This window comes from Temnothorax curvispinosus, unplaced genomic scaffold (assembly GCF_003070985.1).
Source record: "Temnothorax curvispinosus isolate PA1 unplaced genomic scaffold, ASM307098v1 QBEX01008911.1, whole genome shotgun sequence".
Taxonomy (NCBI): Eukaryota; Metazoa; Arthropoda; class Insecta; order Hymenoptera; family Formicidae; genus Temnothorax; species Temnothorax curvispinosus.
The window spans coordinates 11,655-35,529 of NW_020218691.1; the positions used below are offsets into that span (position 1 = coordinate 11,655).

At 37.1% G+C, this 23,875-nt stretch overlaps 1 protein-coding gene across 4 annotated transcripts; it reads left to right on the plus strand.

The window, feature by feature from the left end:
- Positions 1–10,287: 10,287 nt before the first annotated feature.
- LOC112458434 (guanine nucleotide-binding protein G(q) subunit alpha) lies at positions 10,288–19,097 on the plus strand. 4 transcript variants are annotated; one of them, XM_025022060.1, is made up of 8 exons: positions 10,288–10,472; positions 11,288–11,442; positions 12,215–12,343; positions 13,066–13,194; positions 14,893–15,022; positions 15,104–15,257; positions 16,692–16,799; positions 17,476–17,990. In XM_025022060.1, exons 1-8 carry the CDS (start codon positions 10,326–10,328, stop codon positions 17,556–17,558), a joined length of 1,035 nt encoding a protein of 344 aa, XP_024877828.1. In that variant the 5' UTR covers positions 10,288–10,325; the 3' UTR covers positions 17,559–17,990. The 4 variants fall into 4 exon arrangements, with proteins under 4 accessions (XP_024877828.1, XP_024877827.1, XP_024877826.1 ...); XM_025022059.1 differs by lacking the exons at positions 13,066–13,194; positions 17,476–17,990 and adding an exon at positions 19,015–19,097; XM_025022057.1 differs by lacking the exons at positions 13,066–13,194; positions 16,692–16,799 and adding an exon at positions 15,616–15,723 and having other exon boundaries at positions 10,326–10,472.
- The last annotated feature ends 4,778 nt before the right edge of the window (positions 19,098–23,875 follow it).

Sequence of the window (23,875 nt, forward strand, 5' to 3'; positions counted from 1 at the left end):
TGTAATTTTAGTAATTCGATAGCGGCGGTTAAGCGGCGTTTAATTAAAGTGGAAAATGTATTAACGCCGCGCGTTTCTAAACTGATCAAACGGATCGGGAGGTGCCACTGAATGAATGTGTCGCTTATCGTGTATCGCGCGATCAAATAATAACTATAGGTAATTAATAGCAATAGTCGTGCGAGAAACAGAGGATTATTCGCAAACAGGGTGTCGCACGATAATGATGGGACGTTCGTAACCGAATTAGGTACGTGCTTTCGAAATCATTTTTGGACGAGAAGCCCAAACGTACGTCGGATTCAATTTTGCAATAGAGCAATGTGTATGCTCCAAATTTGGACTCGATCTTTCTTTAATAAAATTATCGAAAAATGAAAGATTTTTGCGAATGAAGAGTCAGAAATAAAATTAGAACAGAATAATATAATATTTAAAGAAAGTATATGTAGATATATTGTTAATTAAAGCTTTGTGAGATATTTGTTAGACGCTACATTATACTCATGTGTTACTGCACTGAGAAACCCATTTTGTTGAATCAACTAAATCTTTGGTTGGATATGGAGCAAAATTTGGTTCACATAACAAAAAATTTAGTTATGTTAAACAATTTTTGTTATGTTAAGTTATATTAATTAAAGAATTTGTTTGCTTCATATCCAACCAAAGATTTAGTTGATTCAATAAAATAAGTTTCTCAGTGTGCATATATTTTATTTTTATTATTTTTCAATTTAATTACCGCTTTATTGGCATGTTAATTATCGTACGCTGTTATTATAGTGTATAATTTACATGTCATAAAGTGTGTGTAATTATTGGCGTGTATAATTGGTGTGTTCCGTTGTATTTTGATGTGTTATTCGCTATGCCGTACGCGCATACGTGGTATGTGCATGTGTATATGCACGTAACGAAAATATTTTGCCGAATTGCTTGGACAATATATCTCTCTCGCTGCTTCTGTTCGTGCTAAAACGAGGGTGTTTGAATATTTTATTACGCACGATCCTCGCAAACGGAATAAACTTACGGAGCTCCGTTTAGGGGATGCCTCGTGATCTCTGTGCTTTGTTAAATTTGCTGCGTGATTTGTTTGCAAGCTGAAGCTTAATCTTTTATTCCTTCGAGCTATTAGCTTCGTTTTAATTTTGACTGCGCGTCATATACTTAAATTATAATTTACATTTTTTTCCTTATACTTAAATTTATTTGCATTTTTCTCATACTTAAATTAATTTGCATTTTTTTTTCTCATGCGATGTGTTATTTAATTATAATATAATACAATGTAATTAATATATTATAAATATAATATAATATAATTAATAATATAATTAAATTGTGTAGAATACATTCGAACTTTCAAGTATATACTTTTAGATATAGTAGTGAATGATTGTGAGACATGGTGTATCATTTTTATACATCTATTCGCTACGTTCGATACAATGCGCTATAGGCGCAGCATGGCACAACGTTCGAATAAACACATGAGCAAGAAGCGATAAATTAAATTACGATAATCACACGCGTGTATATTGTCATTGTTATAACGCCGCGGAAAACCATGTATAGACAAACCACACATCCGCACATGTCGATAATGCGCGACCGCTAACAACTTCTCGCGATTGAGTGAAATTATCAAACGCCAGTGAATATATCAACGGAAGTTATTGCTTAAGTTTCGAAAAATGATCCCAAGGCATTTGGATCTCTTTCAAACGTGTTCGCCAATCGCTGTTTCATTTCGGATTCTATCGATAATTCGCCGACAATGAATTGTACTAGAGATAACTGGAGTATCCGACAAAAAAGTGTAAAACAAAAACAAATAGTACTGTACGTTGTATAAAATTTAGAATCAAGCTTTTTTAAATCGATAAATATTAGAATCTGAAAAGTGGAACAAATGTCTATAGGAAAATAATTATCCGGTTTCATTTCAGATTCTGTCGTAGATGGTTCGCCGATAATAAACCGTCTATACAGGAACACATAGCATTGTAATCGATCTTAGTATTGAAAATTTAGAGTGAGTTATTTCTCAGCAAAATCAATGAATATTAAAAATCTAACAATTTGTAAGAGAAACGTTATCCGGAAAAATAATTATTCCTCGGATTTTTATCTCTCGCAGTTACAGAGCTGTTTCACACAATCTATAATTTTTTGGATGATATTCGAAAAAACTGGAGGGATTATTCGCGAGTCAAAATATTAAATCTATAATTCGATTGTATTAAATCCGACTGTTCTAAATCTTCTCGGAGTTGCCAAAAAGTTTATCGCGCGCTGATCTCTGAGTCGCGACGGTTGAGCTCTGTAACATTGTCATTCTATTATCAAAACATGCATCTTATACCGATGACGTTTGCTTATGTCAAGCGGATCAAGAAGCTCACGGTTTTCGGTAAACACATTCAGTATTTTAAATATCTTTTTCAGTATATTTTTACAGTTACTTAATGTTTTACAAAATTGTTAGGTGTAATCTTTTAATTGCTCGTAACAAATGTTTAATACCGGGTATCGCTAGCGAAGAGCGGACTATTATACCGCTGTTTGAGCGCGGCTAATGGAAGTCCGGGCTATCATAGCATGTGTAACGTTTTACACGAATTGCGTAAATACTTAGTGATTTGCATATTTCGCATTCGCGAACGGGCTAATTCAATCGGCACTCACCGCGATACCGGGGACCGCGAGTGTATATTTGCAAGTTCGATCGATACGTTTAAAATATCAACGCGTGACCGACACGACGTCAAAATTGGCCGGCTTCTTATACGGGGTATATATGCCTGGTCATTTGTTGCGCAAAATATACAACATGGGAAATAATATTTCGACATTTCGCATTATTGAATTTGTGCCGGTAAATTTTTCGTTGTATATTTATCGTTCTTTTATCGCGCAGTAAAAATTAATTCCGGGGAAGAACCGCGTACGCTTTGTTTTACGTTATGTTCAAAGGAATTATTTCGCAATGACGTTTCGCGCGAGTTAATTGCGTCGAATAAAATAGCAAATCATTTTTCGGGCTGAGTAAAAATGAATCGTACGACATAATAATGCAAAAGGAAAAACATTGTTTTAGGTTTACAAATTATATTCGTAATCGCGGAAGCCTCGCGTTACATGAGGAAAACACGAAGGAGGCTATCTCTCTCGCGGGTAAAGTTTTGTACGCAATTCCATAATATAAAACATGATTTTCAGAGAATCATTGTCGGTGCGTTTCGGGTTATCTTTGGAGGAAAAGTTCATAAATCTTATGCATTATCACGGAATACATTATCATGAGTATCACATGACACAGTTAAATTAGGGACTTTAATATTTGCATTTTCTCGACATTTGAATGTATTTTTTATTATTTTTTTTTTTGTACATGTATGTGTAATAATATTATGATTTTTTATTATATTTTACTCTACTTTTCGGCACATATGCCGATAATTATGAAAATGACCCATCATATTCTTAGACTTTTAATGTCCCCGTATATGAACAAATTCTTTATAACAATTTAGCAAAATGTATTTAAAATATATTTATCTTTATTAATCTTTTCTACATACGGTTATATATGTGAGTACCTTACATAAAATAATGTACATTGTAAATTTAAATTTTCTACGTTTGTGTAATAAGCCATTTTTTATTTTTATTTTTATGCATGGCATTGAAATAGAATATATCAAGAAATCATATATAATAGGAACAAATTATTTGGCAAATTATTGAAAATGTAATAGTATCTATTGTAATATACATGATGTAAGAAATGTATCTTGGAACGCAACCGGTAGATTCTCCCCACGTTTCTCGTACGTTTCTCATGAAATTTTTAGTGGTCCCGCGTGTCCAGCATTATTTCCACAACCCATTGAGACGGTTCACATCCGGGTATGAACTTCAACGTGTGCAATTCGGTGTGAGTGCCGCCTAAAGGTGCCGGCAAAGGGTGGCGCGCAAATATCGGGGCGCGGTGGTGCTGCGGCCTGGGAGACGAAAGAGCCCTGTGCTCTGCCTTCCTCTCTCATTCTAACCGGCACTCACTATCTATCTTCCTCTCTCTCCCTCTCGCCCTATCTCTCCACGTCGGCATCTATCGACCCACCCCCGGCGACGGCGGAGCTTCCACCGCCCCGGAAAGCTTCCGCGCTTGGCGCGTACACGTCCGTCGATTCGGGCTTTTCCCTTCGCCCGCCAACGGTATACGTCGAAGAAGAAGGGTGTCGATCGTCGTCGTCGTGCAGGGCGGAGCGATGCCTTGTCCTTTCGCGCGAGGGGCGTCGCGGAATCCGCCGGAAGAACAACTTAACTGAAATTAAAATAATCGAATAGTCATCTTACTTGAATTAATCGAATAAATTCGAATGTAACGATTCTTAATTGAGAATGCTCGAGTTAATTTCAAATATTACCGGCATTCGGAACGGTCTCAGAAATCGAATTTTATACCGTTGAAAGCATCTTTGTATTTTATCGGTAAAATTAGAATTTGTCAGTGCAACGTAAAAATATATGCAAAAGAGACATTGTTCGCAAACGTTAAAGATTCAGAAGAACTTGACGATATGACGTGGCATAAAAACGTTTTACGTGCGCCGTTAAAACAAGCACGATATTAAAATAAAGTTTATATAAAACAAAATGACAATCCCAAACGATTCATCTAATCCCCTTATAATTCGAATCGAGAATTCGAGTACACGCAGAAAATTTTTCTCGTAAATACAAGTATACACGAACAAAGTAAATACCATACTAATCTTGCACGGCTAGGATATAGTCATAATATGCAAAAGATTTCAAGAAAGTATAGGAAAATTTAGAGAGCAAAAAATAAAACTATACGCAGAAGTAAATATTTCCATCAAGTATGGGACTTTCGAGAGCGCGTTTTACTACGTTAATTTAAAGACGAATGATTCAATTATATTTTGTTCGATTGTGTCTTATCCCGAATATCGCTGATGAACAAAAAACGAGACGTCTGTTGCAGTCATGTCAAAAAACATAAGTTGAATAAGTTGCCGTTATAGGCTGTGGCGGTCAGCTGTCCGCCACGTGCGAACTTAAGAACGCTGTAGGAACTAGGAACCCTGCCGAGCTGCCCTAGATATAAAGGTCGATGTTGAATCTTAATCACGCGAGAATGTACCGGCGATGCGCCGCGTAGCGGCGCGAGCCGAATCCTCTCGCCGCGCGAGCCCACGTTGCCGCTCGCGCCGCGCGCCTTCCGTCGTCCACGATCGCGGTTACTATCGCATTTCTATAAAGAACATAAACTATTGCCAGATACGCAACAAATATTTCTATACAGTTCACAATAGGTACCATTCTAGATTATATTTTTCCTATACTGTCTTAAAAAACAACGCTCAATCCAAGACATGTGAAGTTGGCAATTCAAGCTACAACGTCGAATATACACATACTAGTATGGGACTTTTTTTACTGTTCTCATATTTCTTTGTTAGTATGGCAAATTTATTTATCTTTAGGTTACAAGATGTATCTGATCAAACTATTACATTTCTATTGTCATATATTAATTTCCGGTTGAATACGCGTATATCTTACCGGAACCTAGCAAATCTAGTAAATTTTATTATGAGTATTCTACATTATTCGAGAAAAATTTTCTGCGTGTAGTTAAATCTTTTAAAGTCGAATCGCAGAAACATTTGATTATTCGGGCATCTAAATATATCCGGAATACGAGGCTGATTTACATAGATTTACATAGATATATTTCCCAGATTTAGCTCCAGCATATCCACGCACGGTACAAGAATTTGTCTTATTTTATACGTGCGCGGTACAACCCCGTGCACAGTTATATTACATTTTAATACAATTATATATATTAAAAAAAAAAAACAAGAAAAAAGTTATGCATGCGCGTTGTGAAATCAATTTTAGCCGAGTTGTTTTCTCATCTCCGCGTATTTCTGATCCGTCGTTGTCCTTGATGATCGTTCAGGATGTCTCTCGAATACACACCGGTCGGACTTGTCGTGCAGGGAGAACGGATACTTCGGTATATACCGCAATCCATTCCTAGCAACCTGTTTTCAGGAACGCGAGGCAGCATATATGAAAGGGGACTTTTTTTTTTTAAATTAATCATCGAACTTAAATACCATGTCTTCCTGATTCTCGCATCTGTACATTTTTTTCTTAACACGTAATTTGCAATTCCAATCGTCAGGTTTTAATTTTTTTCTATGTCTACTCGTTTCTTTTTACATCAATTCTCAAAGATCTTTCACATCGGAGGAGCCTTGGAAAAATTAAAAATTTAGATTTCACGATATCAAAGTTTGCAAGATTTTTCATGTCTCTTTGTGCGAATCTTAAAATAAAACATTATTATTTTAAAACGTTAACTGAGATCAGTGCTGGCTTGAGTACCCAGTCTTAATCGCGTCAAACGATTTTCGAAGGCAAGAAGGCCGGAGAAATGAATTCGTAAATGCGTCTGTACTGCCAGCCGATCGGGAGTTTCGATAAGCGGAGTCAGCGTACTTTTTCCCGGAGGGAAAATAATTCCATGGGGGGTTAAGTTTTTTCTCTCTCGCTCTCTCCTCTCTTTCCCGGGTTGAACGAGAGTTCTAGCTTTAGTTACGCCGTTGAAGGAATACCGGAAGACAGCCTGGGTTGTGCGTCCCGCCCACCGTCGGTTCTCATTCATTCATTAACCCGCTGTTCCTACGCTTCACCTCGCTTTTCCTCTTGGCGTTCAACAGTCGATTGGGATCCCGCGAAGTCGTTGCCAACGCCAGCCGATGTCCCCACACAATCGGAGAATGTTGTTGCGAGGCTAATATTAACCCGTTAATACTCGCGCCACGAACACGCGTCGCGTGAAATTGAAATAGCGTCTATACAGAGTGATCTTGAAATCCGTCGACCAATAAAAGAGATTTTATTTTTTATGAATATCACTAATTTAGTAAAGATGAAAGATTAATTTTGTCGGTGAAAAGATTATCCTAGCAACTTGATATTTATATTTTAGTATTTTTATCTTTAAATTGGGAGAACAAAACAATCAACAAAATCACTTTCTTGATTTGCCTGAATACACTCAAATGCATCTTTTATGTGAAAATACAATAAAATACAGTGACGTCAAAGTAAATATATAAATGGAATTACAATTTCGCAGGAGCTATAGTGTGGATTCGGTGATGACGATTATTCAAAGTAGAAAAATTAAGTAACAAAGAAAGTCCGCCACTCTCCGGTCAATTTTCTGGAAAAGCGATCCGATGGGGAATTACCTACTTTAATTAACCGTGCCGCGATTAATATAATAACTGAGCGTGACTCGCGCGAGAAAATTAACGCGCGATGCAGTCACCGGGGTGTAATCATCGTCGGCATTGATCAGCGATAGAACCGTAACTCCGCGAAGATATAGACTTCAAAGAGAATCTTAAGCACCTAAGCAAACAAGCACGACAAACGCACTATGTTCTCCCTATCGTAGGTATAATCGCGCTGTTGTTGCACGTGCGAAGTTTCGTCATCGCACAATAACTCGCTGGGATTTAAGCGAATCCGGGATTCAGCGAAGTTGACAAACGCGTCTAAACAGACTCTTCGTCTGGGAGATTGATATTCCCTCGTAGATCTCGGGAAGACAGATCCAATCAGACTTTATGTAATTTCTAATTTAAAAAAAAATACTAGATTGCCTCGAACATAATAATAACCAGAAACCGATAACGTTTCCGCACAAGAAATTGGACTTTGCCTTTCATATTTCCTGTTATTGAAAGACAACATAATTTCGTGTGAAGTAATTGTGAAATTACTATTATGATAATACAGGATTATTCAGTATAGTAATTTCACAATTATCTTGCGTGGCGTATAATTTCCACTTAACATTCAAAGATCGCTTCTAAAAATTCGCTTCCACACAGTATCTTGAAGTTTTACACGATAAATTCGTGATCATAGTCGTTAGAAGAGTAATCGACGAGTGAAGGAAATCCCACGACAATTTCAATCAACAACTTTCGATTTTTTTTAATGCAAAGCTGTTTTTTTTTCTTTTATCGTGGCGCGAAGAGTTAATTCCCAATCGAGTGGAGGGGAGAGGGGTATCCCGTGCGTTTTTTCGATTGATAACACACGGCCGTCTTTATCGATAAAAGGCGCCACCGCGTATGCCATGCCCGGTGGCCTTTTTGCATCCTCATTAAGGCGGAGAAAGGCGGTGCTTGTGGGCGCGCGAGAAGCGTCTTTTCTTGGCGACCGACGCGGCATAAAAAGCTCTTTCCTCTGCATCCAGCGTGTCCCTCGCGTGCATGAAGATCGATTCAGGTTACGCGCCCAACATTATTACACAGCACTGGGTACCATCAAACACTTCTCCTTTCCTTATCTGGACGGAATTGGGAGGGATTCCTCGAATCTCGAAGTATACTGATATACCCGGAACGCGCGGCGCCTCTCTTCTCGATCGTTTAATTTTAATGATAGATCTTTCGACGAAGCTGAAAAAAATTTCCAGGGAAGCTATCGATCGAAACCTGTAAATATTGTACTAAATGAATCGATAATGAGGAGTATCAGAAATTTGAAATGAAAGATTTTAGCATCGAAGAGCAACGGATGGAGTTTAATTCATAATTTACGAGGTCTATTTTAGATACGAATTATTGGCTTTTACCTCGTTCTCTTATCGAATTTTTTCAACTCCAAAAAAACCTCGCTCAATTTGTAATGAACAATTGAGTGTTTTGCACATGCTTTATTGTAGTAATTTTTTACCATTCTATGCAGGTAAAGTCAAAATTTCTTTTGAATGCATTCGTAGCATTATTTTCATCAATAGCTTTTGTATGTATTTTATAATCCTGAAAGAGTTAAACGTTCCTCCGTTCAGTCCGGAAGTCTTTTACTTATTCAATTCTTAATTTATCTATCAATTAGGATATTCTATGAGATATTTTATATTACTTAATAAATGTCCTATCGTCGTTATCTTTAAGCGTTATTAAAAGTTATCTGTGGATATTCTGTGTCTCTCATGATTTAATCTTAACCCTAGCTTGCCACACTCCAGTGGAGTATTTTCCCATAATATCATAATAACATAATTTTCTAGTTTCCTTATAATAAGCTCAGTTTAAATTCAAATCATTTTCTTGATATTATCATAAACATCTTATTCAGAGTCTGTATTTCCAATTTCTGCAGCACAAGCTTAAAAATATTAAGTAGAATGAAAATGGCAATGCGACAGGTCGCTCCGGTCTCACGGATCGCGGGAGTATGGCGAAAAGGACTCGAAAATAAGTGTGGCTAGCTAGGATTAAACACGGAAGTCCGAAATCATGTTCTTTCACAAAGTTTTAATTTCAAGAAAAGGCCGAGTAACTCGAGTAACGTTCCCGATGCAAAGCGGCATCGTTATCCCGCCGTTGGGAGAGATATTCGTAAGGTTAAGAAAACCGCCGCGCGTCGCGCCGGCCGCGTGCGGCCGCGTTCATTCATGATTTCGTGAGGAAACGACAGTGGCGACGCGACACGCGCCACCTACACGCTCGCCACCACCGCCGCCGCCGCCCCACCGTCGCCCCACCGCCGCCAGCAACAGCATCAGCGCCAGAACCACCACCGTTGCTGTTGCTGCTGCTGCCGCCGCCGTCGCGGCCGCCGCTGGCAGCAACCCCCCCTCCCTCCACTTGCATCTGACCGACATAGTCGCGTCCCACTGTTTCCCAGAAGCGGACAATCTTCGCGCGAGCCGCAAGGCGCGAATAAGTCGCGAACGTGTCAAATGCTAGAAACTAGCATCACAAAAAAATTTTTTTTTTCTAAAGCAATTAACATTTGTATATATTATGTAGATATATATTTAGTGGAACTAAATTTTACGCGCGACGCGTTTGATCTTCCTGTTAATTTGCGACGTTTCGTTGTGTTCTGCCGATTGATGTGGAAATAATCAATCGGAGCAGTATGTTGTCTCTCTAGATTTCAATATCGCCTTTCTATCTTTTTCATTAATAATTTTAGAACGCTCGTTCTCGTTACTGAAAAGTTAAATAATTTATGTCTTAATAATTCGTTAATTATCTGCTAATTTTATCGCTAAAAATCTGCGCCCCGTTATCTCGTTTAAAAAGTTTGGATATATCTGATCGGAAATCTCCGCACGGTCTCTCACTCCCTAAGGGAGAGACACCGTTGCTTATCTATTTACTTTGACAGCGCAGCTAATCGAGACCCGAAACTTTGTCGCAGGTACCGGCGAGTCGGGCAAGTCCACCTTCATTAAGCAGATGAGGATTATCCACGGTTCCGGCTACTCGGACGAGGACAAGAGAGGGTTTATCAAACTTGTGTACCAAAACATTTTCATGGCGATGCAGTCCATGATCCGGGCGATGGATCTCCTGAAGATCCAGTACGGCGATTCCTCGAATATAGTACGTATCGTTCACTATCTGGCCAATTGCTCGTGGTCAGTTGGTCTAAAGTCTCTAAAGGAAGATTTTATGGCAGCAATAAATTGCAAAATGCGTTAAATTATTAATTCTTTGATGTATTTTGGAAATTGGAGTGACAGTCGGTATAAACGGCTTTATAAATGGCTTTAAGTAGGCAGCATCTTGACACAAAAATATTATACCTTTTATAATTTTCGCTTTAATTAGTTTAGAGCTCCTATCGCATGTTTAATTTTGCGTTTTCATGAATTCCAGGTGTAGATACCTTGAATATAATATCAAATGTTTTAAATCCGTCATTACGATCGCACGCAGGTCAGGCCTCATGTTAAAGGGTTAATTAAAGCCTTAACTCTTAAATGTGCAATTTTTTTATAGCATTCTGAGTATTTTTAAAATAAATAATGACTGCTCAAGGAATCTTAACAAATATTTAAAAAAAAATCTTTACTAATTTAAACTCTTTGAACCATTTGCACCCTCTTTGCACTATTTTTGTGATGATATATGAGAGCAGATGTACAAAGCCGCGCGTTTTTAGTTTGAACCTCATAAGAGAGAGTACACGGAGCGTCGAAAAGTCGCTTTGCATATATGCAGAGCTGCGCACTTAACTTTTCTACACGTCGGATATCAGAAGGTTAATGATAACTTCGTATTGCACGCACTTGATATCGTACTTACGTCCCGATACGCCGGACCGGAAATCGTATAACGCATATATCGCATGTGTCGCGGTTCCGCTTCGCCGTTTCCGTATAGACTCATACGTCTCTCTTCCTCTACCTTTCCAGGAAAAAGCGGAACTGGTGCGGAGCGTCGACTTCGAAACAGTTACGACGTTCGAGAGCCCGTACGTGGAGGCGATCAAGGACCTGTGGGCGGACGCGGGTATACAGGAGTGCTACGATCGTAGACGAGAATACCAGCTCACGGATTCCGCCAAGTAGTGAGTATTCCAGCTACTGATCGCACCGCGTCTCCTTTTCGCGGAACCGAACGCGCGTTATCTCTCCGTCCACACATGTTACCGAGAGACTATCCTTCCGTTCCTCCGTCTGTAACATCCCGGACCTTCCTCGCCGAAGAAGTCGTACAACAGAACGACCCAGGTTCACCGCACCTTTGTCATTTTCTCGTTGATTTTGTCTTCAACAAATTAGGGATTTTCTCTTGAGAAAAGCATCAAAACACTTCTGCGTTTTGCAAACAAATTATTTTATTTCGTCAGTTCGTCTGTACAATTCCGATCGAGCGAAAGGATAAAACTAAATTAACAATAAAGATTTCTTGTCGGAATTGTGTACGATCACATGGAAGAGATACTTTGTATCTCTTCCGCTTCCCGAACACGCAAGCATAACAGCTCACTTCCGAAAGGGCTTAGTTCAATTTTGAACAGAAACGTGTCTTATAACACACAACGTAGGAACATATTTCCATTCAGTTTCTTTCTCGACAGAAAGAGGAGGACAGTTGACTTAAGGCCTTTCAACAAGTTTTTCATTTCAGAGACCTTTTACCGAGATTTTTCGGAATCTTGTTCAAACACGTGCCCACCTGATCCATCTTGCGTTTGCGTTTCGAAGCAATGCTTACGATATTCACGCGCTCACCGGACACGATTTAATTCTCTCACCGTGGCTTTTACTTCCTTCCACACTCCTCCTTGTTCTTTATCTCCTTCCTGTACACCGGGTATTGAGAACACGATGTTTCAGTTACCTAATGGAGATAGATCGAGTCGCGGCATCAAACTACCTCCCCACAGAACAGGACATTCTTCGTGTGAGAGTGCCCACCACCGGTATAATTGAATATCCCTTTGACTTGGAAGAGATCCGATTTAGGTATGTGTGTCTCTCGCGGTCGGCCGACGAAGATGATGAGAGAAGGAGCGAGCTGCCTGCCTGCGCCTGCAAAACCACCCTGCATCGGGCCATTTCTGCATTTTTTTTCGTTTTCTGTGATTTGCACCTGGGATTCGCTGTTCGATTAAGTGTTCACCTATCCCCCCCCCCCCCCCCGTTCTACGTGATGCTATTTAAGTCCTGTGACTACGCTCCATTAAATGTAAACAAAGCTAATTGGCGATAAGCCTATACTCATTGAATTGATTCCGTAGATAAAAGAAAATTTTCAATTGCTTTCTATTTTATGAAAGTCTGAAATTCACTAGCAAACTATTAACTCTTTTTTTATATCTAATGTTGATAAAAATTGAAATTTGTGGATATATGTTAAACATATGATATCTCTACTTTATCTGAGATGTAAATACACGAACGCAACTGACTTTGCTTTTTTATTTTAAAGAAATCTGTGTGATGTATATACAAATTATGTATTTCCAAAACAAAAATATGTTGTAAAACGTACCAAAGTAAGTCTCAGGACTCGGCATCAGCGTCAAAAAATTCTTTCAGGCTAAACCACTGGACAAGCATGTATGAGAATTGTTTCATACGAAACGTTTTATATTCCCTTGTTTTTTTATTACATATATATATTTTTTTAAGTTACCACGCATGGCATGCACTTCCAGACAGCAGCTTTTTGTTTCGTTTTGCAGTTATCTTAGTGACCTAGAGCGTATCGAAAAGCCCGATTTCCTTCCGACCGAGCAAGACATCCTCCGGGCACGAGCTCCCACCACCGGAATTATAGAATATCCATTTGATCTGGACTCCATCATATTTAGGTACTAATAGTCTTTCAATCCAATTCTAAAACTTCGAACATGCACTTGAATTTTTTAGCATCGCAAGATATATCCATACGTAGGAAGCAATGTGAACCAATTAAATCTTTTTCTTTTTCTCATTGAAATGATTTTGAATGATTTTTTTTTTACAAATTTAAAATAGATCGTTTTCTTAATGAATAATTGAGAATCTAGAGCAATAGAAAATCTAGGGAATATAGAAATACATTTTAAGGAATTAAACTTCTGAAATGCAAATAAGATGTAATATAGAATTTATTTTTAAGTCGACCGCTTCAATAACATTTTAATTTAACTGTTAATAAAACTACTACTAATTACACAAACATATTTAAAATTAGTTGTTACAAAAATTGGAACAAAATTCAACATCCAATTAAATAATTTTATAATAGATATCCTTTTCTCTTTCATTTTCCCGAGAAAGGAGAAGGATGAACAGGAGTTACATTGTATATAATTATATATATAATTTTATATATATATAATTAAGAAGCTTCGACGTTTGCATGTCTTTTTATGTGTTTTATATTTTTTTAACATTAGATTATTTAGCTAAAATGGGTGGCATAAGCGGACGGACAGCAAATGCAAAGATAAATTTATTTGAAATTAATATTTATTTCTTTAATGTGTCTTATGAATGAATTAAATTAAACATTAACGAACGTACCGCGTTTGCATTTATTATGGCATAAATAATTTATTATCAAACTTCAACAACTTAAATTTACATTCGCTATTCGTTCGCTATTTGTTTGTTCGTTCAGTGTATCGTTACAATAATGCTACTGTGCATGCGGTGAATTTTTATAATAATATCATTTGTAATTACGTAGTTACGATTGGGAATAATAAATACGTACCCTTTTTTATGAATGTACAATTAGATGTTTTGCAGATTTTGTAGAGTAAATCAAAATTGGGTCAAAGAGAACAACATGTACTGGCTTGTTTTATAATAGATTATTAATAAAATTGAGAGCTTATGTATTTTTTTTTTTTTTTTAATTTTTATGATACAATACATAATAGTCTATTTTTTTAAATAAAATGTAATTTACAAGCGCACATGATTAATGAAAGAGATATAAAAAGAGTTTCTATTATTTTACTTGTATTTTTTTTACTGCAAACTACAAAAGATTCTGAAAATGTATAAAGAATGAAGAACACAGCATAGTAGACGCGTAGGTCACAATAGCGACGCATTGCATGTGATTCGTTGAATTTATTGAGATTTAAGGGCCATCTTACTCATCTTATGACCCGATTCGTCTTATGCGTTTCTTGACTTAGACGTTAAACATTGAAAAACGTGTAGAAATTATATTCGATAGACTACACTTTTTAGTAGTCGGGAAGTTTTATAGCTGAATCTTCATAGTTCTTTATTATCTCTATAATAGTTCTCTAGAATCTTTCTCTTTAAAAGACTATTTTAAAATATTTCTTTTAAAAATATTTTAAAATAGTCTTTTAAAATACAATTTTTTCCATAGATTTCTACATTAATTCTTTAGCAATAAATCTAAATTTTTAGATATCTGAAACTTAAACTGCATTAGAGAAGAGATGTTCAATAGATCATTACAAATTAAAAATACGAAGATTCGACTATATTTAATTTATATGTTATTAACAGTACTCAGTTTAACAGAATATTATTTGCAGGATGGTAGACGTCGGTGGACAGAGGTCGGAAAGAAGAAAGTGGATTCATTGTTTCGAAAACGTTACTTCAATTATATTTTTAGTAGCTCTAAGTGAATATGATCAAATTCTATTTGAATCGGAGAACGAGGTAATTACAATACTTTCATGGATGGAATTGTCGATGAATTTCAATGCTGTTGTAACTTACCTGTGTTTGATTTCTTTTTAGAATCGAATGGAAGAAAGTAAAGCACTGTTCAAAACGATTATAACATATCCCTGGTTTCAACACTCCTCTGTTATCCTGTTTCTCAACAAGAAAGATCTGCTAGAAGAAAAGATTATGTACTCTCATCTTGTCGACTACTTTCCGGAATATGATGGTAAGTTATGATATCAAGCATCCTCTTTTTACAAATACAAATAGAATCTGCAAACGGATTATCAATAACCATTTAACATAAAATCCTAAATATTTATTCTGATTGTTAATTAGTCAGATTAGATCTTATCTTATATTTAAAAAAAAATGGAAATAACTCCCCACGCAAGATGTTTAACAAAAGACAAAAATATATTTGAAGTTCCTGCATCATTGCACTATTGCAGTGCTCTCACAAAAATTAAAACAAAACACATTGCTCTTTAGTAAAATTGTTAATTTACCTCGAGGTACAGGCTGAATAAAGTGATGAGATTGTTAATTGTGATATTGGTAAATAAATAAGTTCTATCGTGTAGGCCCGAAACAACAAGATGTGCCGGCCAGGGAGTTCATCTTAAAGGTGTATCTCAATTGTAATCCCGATCCTGATCGAATGTGCTACTCTCACTTTACGTGTGCGACAGGTCTGTTCGAATACTTGAGTGTCCCGAGCAGAAAATGTAGATTCTCTAGTTATTTGTCGAACAGTTTAGTAATGCTATTTCGTGCGGCTCTCGTGCTCTTTATTGTAACTTTGCCACTCCGATATTTCTCAATTCACGTGGTTATTTATTATTAGTAATAATCTATTTGCAAGGCTATTTTAATGCCAAACCTATATATATTTCTGCGCATAATCAGTAGCACGTAATCTTGATAAATTAAAATTAACTTGTATGTAGATTCAAGCTAGTTAATCTGATAGTAATAATCAGAACCTTCGTCGCATCCTGTATTGTAATTTACAACTTTGTAAAATATTATGTAATTATTGAACGTCCAACAAAAGTTACATCAACAATTGAAATTCTAAGTATCCAGCGAAAGTTATATTAAATTGAAATTCTTAGTTCGCGACGACAGATTTTCAGACTTTATTACGAACTACAACGTGTAAGTAACTGGTTCGAATTTGCAAAATTATACTCGGTGTTCTTACATAAGCTTTCTAGCTTATTAATGAGGCTTTCGAAAGGCTTCTTTGATGTTCACTACGACTAATTTAATAAGCTGTCCTTGGAGAGAGCGTATATTGGATTTGAGTGGAGTACAACATTATTCCATTAAAATAGATCGATATCCGTCTGCATTTCGCATTATGCTGTGCACATGAGCAAAACTGATGTCGCGCGGCGACATTTTTCAGATGCAGATTTATTCCGGTCTTGTAAAACACTTAGAAATCCTGTAACACGAAAGAGTTTTCTCTCTTGGCCAAATTCCAACTTATCTTTTGTTGTATTTACACCTAGTAAAAAACCTCAATAATACGTATCAATTAATCGTCTCGTTATTGAGCGACCGCTAAAAAATATTGACTATGCATTATGTACTCGCTTCGTAGATGAACGGAAGTAATGCCATGCCCCTTCCTTGCTTGTATATTCCGCAGGTCGGCCAAGAGAGGCTATACAAGCTAGAGAATTCATCCTGAAGATGTTTGTTGAATTGAATCCAGACAGCGAGAAGATTATTTATTCCCACTTTACGTGTGCCACAGGTAGGCTAGTCTCTTGATAAACTCCTGTGTACAAAAATACCGTATTTCTCTCGCTTTATAACAGTTCTTCGATGTGTTGTGTCTTGTACCAGAGCTTGTATGTTGCCTGTCTCCCGTATAATCAGGTGTGTAATCAAATGTTATAAATGCACCGTGGAAAAATCAACCTATATACATGTATGAAAGACATCCTTTTTTCGATGAAGAGGACGAAAGAAGAGATATATTTATGTCTCGTGTAAAAGATTCGCATAAAAATAAAAAGACAAGATAAACTAATTTAAGTAGATACATATTTTTTATAGTAGATAAGATCTAAAGCATAGTTTTATATATATACTTATTAAAAAAAGAAATGAATGCAAAGAAGTGAAATAAATTACAAATAATATATTGATTGTCTTTAGCACAATTCTAATTTTTCAAATTTATTTAGTGCAATTTATATTTAATATAAATTACGTAGTATGTATAGTTTTATAAATATGGTGTGTATATTTCTCAGGGTTTACTGAATTATAAATTATACGATATACGATATTATAAGAAAATATACAAATATCACGCGATAAATTCGGTACCAGGTTGATTTTTCAAAGGCGTAAAATGGTGCAGGCCAATCTCAATGATGCTCGATTTATATTTTGCATGCTGCGTTCGTGGAATTAACCATCAGATACGGAAAACATCAAGCTTGTATTCTGCGCTGTTAAGGATACGATCATGCAAACCGCGCTTAAGGAGTTTAATCTTGCTTAACGCGACTGTACAGATATTATCGAGTATACGCAGATTCTTGACGATGTTATTGAATATTTTGACGCCGAGAATGACGTATAGTAGATGTACGACAGATTTGTATGACAAAGCTGCCTAAGAATAATTCAATCAACGAGTACTAGGAGTAACCAAATAGTATAGCGATTGCTTGACAGATATTATTGCAAAAATGAATTGTTGATTATTTGTCAAATGTTATCATATGTTGCTCTTTAAAATATATTCCGTAGCATTAGGTCTGTGTCATTCTTGGCGATCGATCATCGACTGCGAATACAACAACTTTACTCTCGAAAATTTCGAAAATAACTGCCAGCTTTATTGTAGACAACAATATATTACAATATACATTTAGTGAAAATAAATTATCAAACCCTTGTAAACTCTAAATAAAAGGGATATAACAATTGATGTTTACTCTAATAATTGCTATTAATAATTGCTAAATTAATCCATTTCTTGCAACATTGCGTTACTAATATGCCTTTGTAATAAACAAAGGCTCCTTGCGGTATTTTTATGTCTATTATAGGTATTATCATAGAGTCTGGCAAAAATAGAATATTCCACTTGTGGTTAAGGTTCCAATCGTTTTACAAACACTGCTTATATGAAGATAATACAATATTTTTATAACGATTGTAAAATTATTATTTATGTATAATATGTATTCTAATACTTTAAACTTAATGAAATAATGAAATTAATGAAACAAATCTTTAATACCTATTTATATATTTGTTTAAGTACAATACTTAAAATATTTTGCGCTTTAATATGCATTATACTTTAATATTTTAAATATTTAAATGGATACTAACATAATTACTACAATTTTTTTGCATTATTAATCTTTGACTACTTAAGCTTATTTAAAACAAGTATCGAAAAAGGGAATTATATTGTGTTTATGGTTTCTCTTTCGTAATGCTACAAAAAGTATCTTAAAGGGAATTGCATGCTGCATGTGTGTCATGACTGTCCCAGGGTTTGAAGCTTCTTGTATAGGGGGTAAGTGCCGATCTTTGTTTTGCGCTTTTTTGTTAATTCTTCCAAGACAGATATTGACAGATCTTTAACAGTATCCTGAAGTTATTAAAAATTAATAAATAATTTATATTATATAGCACTAACTAGCATAGTATAGTATGATATACTTACAAACAAGTATAATGCTCACCGTCATTAGTCTTAAGTTTCAATATCAATTTTCTATGAATATATTTAGTGGCGTATGTGTATCAGAAGTCTCTTGCAAGGTTTAAATGTTATTACAAATCACAACGACAAGTTGAAAATTTCATTTGAGAAGAAAGAAAATCATTCATGGCATGATATCGAACGGTGCTTTATGCAACCAGTTAAGCGTTTCTCTTGAGCAAATCTTAAAGGTATATTCTGGTATTTGAATACATATCTTTTTTCTATTCCACAGATACGGAGAACATCAGATTCGTGTTCGCGGCGGTGAAAGACACCATTCTACAGTCCAATCTGAAGGAGTACAATCTGGTTTAGACGGCGAAGCGCGCTACAAATCCGAGCGGACTCGACCAGTTTCTCTCGCACCCTGACCAATGTATCAGTGCGAGACTACTCTACTCCGTTGACTCGCGAGCGTGATCCGTGGAACGACGTGAGGAACGACGAAGAGGCAGCGCGAGACAAAAACTCATGGTGCCATCGTATACGCATGCATACGCAACGCATATATCGACAACGTGCGGCGCTCCGCGTTAAGCTTCGTTGCGCCGAGAGTGTTGTACCAGCACAAGTAGTTAAGACGCGTAATATACACGTAATTGTGAAGGACATAAAAGCGGAGCGAGATAAGAGCGAACAAGGACCTAAAAACGTCACGAGCGTTACGCGTTCTTTTTTCTCGGCGGAGGAAAGGGGAATATGAGAAAAAAGCGAAATCTCTTCACTGTCGATACCAACTCACGCGAGTCGATTCGGTTCTCTCGTACATCGGTTCCCGTTTTGGGATTTGTTACCTTTCTTTTGTAGATTAGTTCTTAGTCGATATCGCGGGCGAATGCGCTCCACTCCCGGGCCAAGGATGCGTCAATACCTGACGGTCCCGGGCATCGTTGTCTGACTTTTATATATATATATATATATATACTTATGTATTTATATTTATATATATATATATATATATATATGAATGAACGAACGATAGCGAATCACGTGTCTCACGTGCGTGAGCGTGGCGCACGGCGCGGCTGTGCCGCGTGGATTTTTAATGGCGCGTCCGTCTGTGTTCGTCTCGAGTCCAAGAGATCTCAACAGAGAAGAAGAAACTGAAGAGGCGAAACGGCGAGGCGAGCGAACGAAAAAACATAAAATAAAAAAACAAGCTTTTTAATCGCGAATTAGATTCAATGACACAAGTGAGAGCAATTCTAGTGCCATTTACTAGTGTGGTGTTGTTGTTTTTCTTTTCTTCTTTCCTTTCTGTTTTCTTCTTCTTCTTTTTTTCTCAAGTGTAAACGCTAAATTATGAGAACATCCTATGTTTAGAGTTTTCGCAAAAGCTAAAGTGTTTTTGTTTCTTCCTTTTTATCCGTGCCAGAAATGACTCAAAGTTCTTTCTGCATGTGACTCGAACCATTAAAAATTCATCATATAAATATTGTTATATATAATATATAAAAAGAATGAGAAACATAGATTAGAGCGCGAGAGAGGGAGAGAGAGAGAAAGAGAGAGAAAGCGAGAAAGAGAAAGAGTGAAAGATTACCAGCAGCGGTGGCGGAGAGGGAGAGAGTAGAAAGAAAGTAAAAACGTGTGCGAGAGAGAAAGAAAGAGAGGGAGAGAGTGTGCGTGCGTGCGTGTGTGTGTGCGTGTGTGCGTGTGCGTGCGTGCGTGTGTGTGTGTGTGTGTGTGTGTGTGTGCGTGTGCGTGCGTGCGTGTGTGTGTGTGTGTGTGTGTGTGTGTGTGTGTGTGTGTGTGTGTGTGTGTGTGTGTGTGTGTGTGTGTGTGTGTGTGTGTGTGTGTGTGTGTGAGACTTGAGGGAAACTTCACGTTTGCGGAAGCGAAAGATAATGCAGGGAATAGCGTCTGTTCGATGTGACTTAGGTAATTAAGGCGTGCGGGAGGAGCCCGCAGATATCTCTCTCTGCCGTCTCCTCTCTCTGCCGGCTGTGCGTACGGGTTGCGCGAGGAAAACGTTCCTCGAGCCGCGAGCGAATTCCTCCGGAGCATGGAGTCCTGATTTGCGAGGACAAGGACAAGGACCGCCTCGGGAACGAGGGGTTCCGTTCTTGCAGAAATGAATTCTCAAAAAATACGAGACTCCGACGACATTCTCGGGAACGAGGAAATCTCGTCTCGATTTGCGAGGACGATTTCTTTAAGAACGGCGAATTTCTTATAAATGAACAACGCCCCGCGCTTTTTCGAGGGTGAATTTCTTAAAACGTGATGAGAGGAAGGAGGGGTTCGTCGCGGTTCTCCCTTCATCGGGTATCCTCGCCTATCCACGCAACGGCACAGCCACCGCGCGCAGCCAAGATCATGGGTCCCTTCTCCTTTGGAAGAGGGGGGCTTCATGCCTCTCGCTCGCTCCGTATCCACGTTATACAGTATATGTACGTATGAACTGCTCACTGCCTGCGCTTGGTCATATGCTGGCAAGCGCGCTGCCCGTTGCTCTCGTACTCTCCGACGGTTCGATATCTTTTCGAAGCCGCGATTTTCCTTCCCTCCTTCCCCGATGACGCATGGATGGAAGCGGCCGAATGAGGAACGAAAGAGATGATTAACGAAATAAATTAACGTTGAATTTGAAGAAATTAGGAAAAAGTTCTGCAAATTAGTATAATAAATTAGCAAGGGAAGCGCGGAAGAAAGAGGTAAGAGATTAGCTGTGTAAACGTTACTTTCTTTATTGAAAGATACGATGAAAGGAACGGAATAGCTAATAATACAAGGAAGAAACGAAATTTTATAAATACACTGTCGGTGGATAAGAACGAAAGACTCTTCTTCTCGTCGCGCTCGATTTCAAAATCAAGATCTTTCAAGCATATCGCGAAAAGAATTACGACGAAGCGCGGAAACGAGGAGGAATGACAAGCCGGAACTTGCCAGGTTTTTTTTTCGAGGGTGGAAATGCGAGGGGTGAAAGATCAACTCTACTCACAGTAACGCGAGGTGTTACGAGACGATTTCCCCGAGTCGAGAGCGGTCTCACTAGGCGTAATCGCGAGGGATAGTGGGAGCCGCGCGCGAACCCGGAGAGTACGTCGCGCCGATAGAGAGGATTCTCCTCTCTACGTGACATCGGCCGAGTCTGGGAGGTTTCCTGTTCGGGCACGATGCCGTGCCATACGGCCCGAACATCACCGGACTCCGCCGGCGTTGCGCACGCACATACACCGGGCAGTATGTGTCATATACCTTAGTTGTGTCACACCCACCTTGGTTGGAACACTGAGTTTATATGAAAGAAAAAAAAGTATATATATAAATACATTGGATAATATATTATATATTAAGCGGATACCAACAAATAATATTGAATAATAACATTAATAATTATAATAATAATGATTATAATAATTATAATGATAAAATAATAATAATAGTAATAATAATTAATAATAGTAATACTGCTTGGTTTTCATTGAGAGCGCGTGACTAAAAACGGATGATGGCAGAGAGGGAGGGAGAGATAACGCGTGTGCAGGACACGAAGTGCAAAACGATGCTAGTGAGGAATACGAATAAGTGAATGAGAGAAAAAGTATGTGTGTATATGCGTATGTGCATTATTGTGGGTGCGTTTCTGTGCATGTGTATGCGTATTTGTGCAATTGCGTGAGCATACGTTCGCGTGTAAGTAAAAAGAAAGGAGAGAGGGGTTGGCAAGAGAAAAGAGAGAGGAGGCGAGGCGGAAAGAAGGCGAGGGAGTAATTTTTATTGTGCGTGCGTGAGAGACAATTTATCGAGAAATAAACACAAAAAAGGAGATCGGTTGCAACACTACTAGGCTTTGTACAACCCTAATCGAGAAACCGGCGAGTAAACGACGTGTAAGAGTCTTCAAGGGGCTGTTAGGTTCATTTGTAAATCATCTCTCCTTCGTCAAGAGGCGTACACCACCCTTCTGAGAGCGTAAAATATGTTGGGTATTCTTTCTCTGTGTATAAAATTGTAAACACCTATCAAGCCCAAAATCAATGTTTCTAACTTATTTATAATAAATAATATACATTAATGATAAAAATAAACACAGTTTGTGACAGTAGTATTGACGAGTGTGATGAGAGAATTCATCCCTCAATCGCAACAGCGATCCCTTCTCCATCCCGCATATTTACAACGCCAATACCCATACGTTGTCTCATACCGTTCATTTATATTTCTTGCAAAAATATATTGTGACAATATTTTCGCAAAAAAAAATAAAAAGAAACTAAAAGTTTTCAAAAAATCACGAATTTCCTAATTTTTGGGAAAATTTTTTGGTATTTTGAATGAGCAACCTCCTTGCCGACTATACTTCCTCGATATTTTATTGATTCTTTTTATTTTTGCAATTAAAAATTCCGAATTTTTGGAATCGCAATTTTTGGAAATTGAGAAAATTATTAATTTTAAAAAATTCGTGGAAATTAAAATAATTTTTGGAAATTTAGAAAATTTGTGGAAATTGAGAAAATTATTAATTTTAAAAAATTTGTGGAAATTAAAATAATTTTTGGAAATTTAGAAAATTTGTGAAAATTAAAAAAATTCTATCTTAGAATTTTAAATAGCACAATTTCCTTACCGATTATATTCTTCTGATACTTTGTCGATTTTCTTAAATGTTGTGATTTGAAATCCCGAATTCTTGGAATTTTTGAAACGTAGATTCTAAGAGTAGTTGTTGGAAATGTAGGAAATTTATAGAAATTGAGAAAATTTTTGGAATTTTTAATAGTACAACCTCCTTACTAATTAAATTCTCTTGGTATCTTGTTGATTTTCTTAACTGTTATTATTTGAAATTCTCTAAATTACAATTCTTGGAAATGTAAAGAATTCGGAAAAATTTGAAAAATTCTTAGAATTTTAGGTAGTGCAACTTTGTTGACAATTATATTCTTCTAATACCTTTGACTATTTGATTTTCTTTTCGCATTGAAATCTTTAAACTTCAAAATCTAGAAATTGCCATTTTTAAAATTTTTATTAATATTATTAATACAATTGGAAATAGATATAGAGAAATGTGTTTATTTATAGGACAGGTAGTTTTTCATATTAATAATGTAATTTTATTACATTTCTCAAAATTACAA

Coding starts and splice junctions, on each gene's coding strand:
- LOC112458434 (XM_025022060.1), top strand. CDS start 10,326: ATGAGGATTATCCACGGTTCCGGCTACTCGGACGAGGACAAGAGAGGG. Junction 11,443..12,214: donor CTCACGGATTCCGCCAAGTA/GTGAGTATTCCA, acceptor ACGATGTTTCAG/TTACCTAATGGAGATAGATC. Junction 12,344..13,065: donor TTGGAAGAGATCCGATTTAG/GTATGTGTGTCT, acceptor TTCGTTTTGCAG/TTATCTTAGTGACCTAGAGC.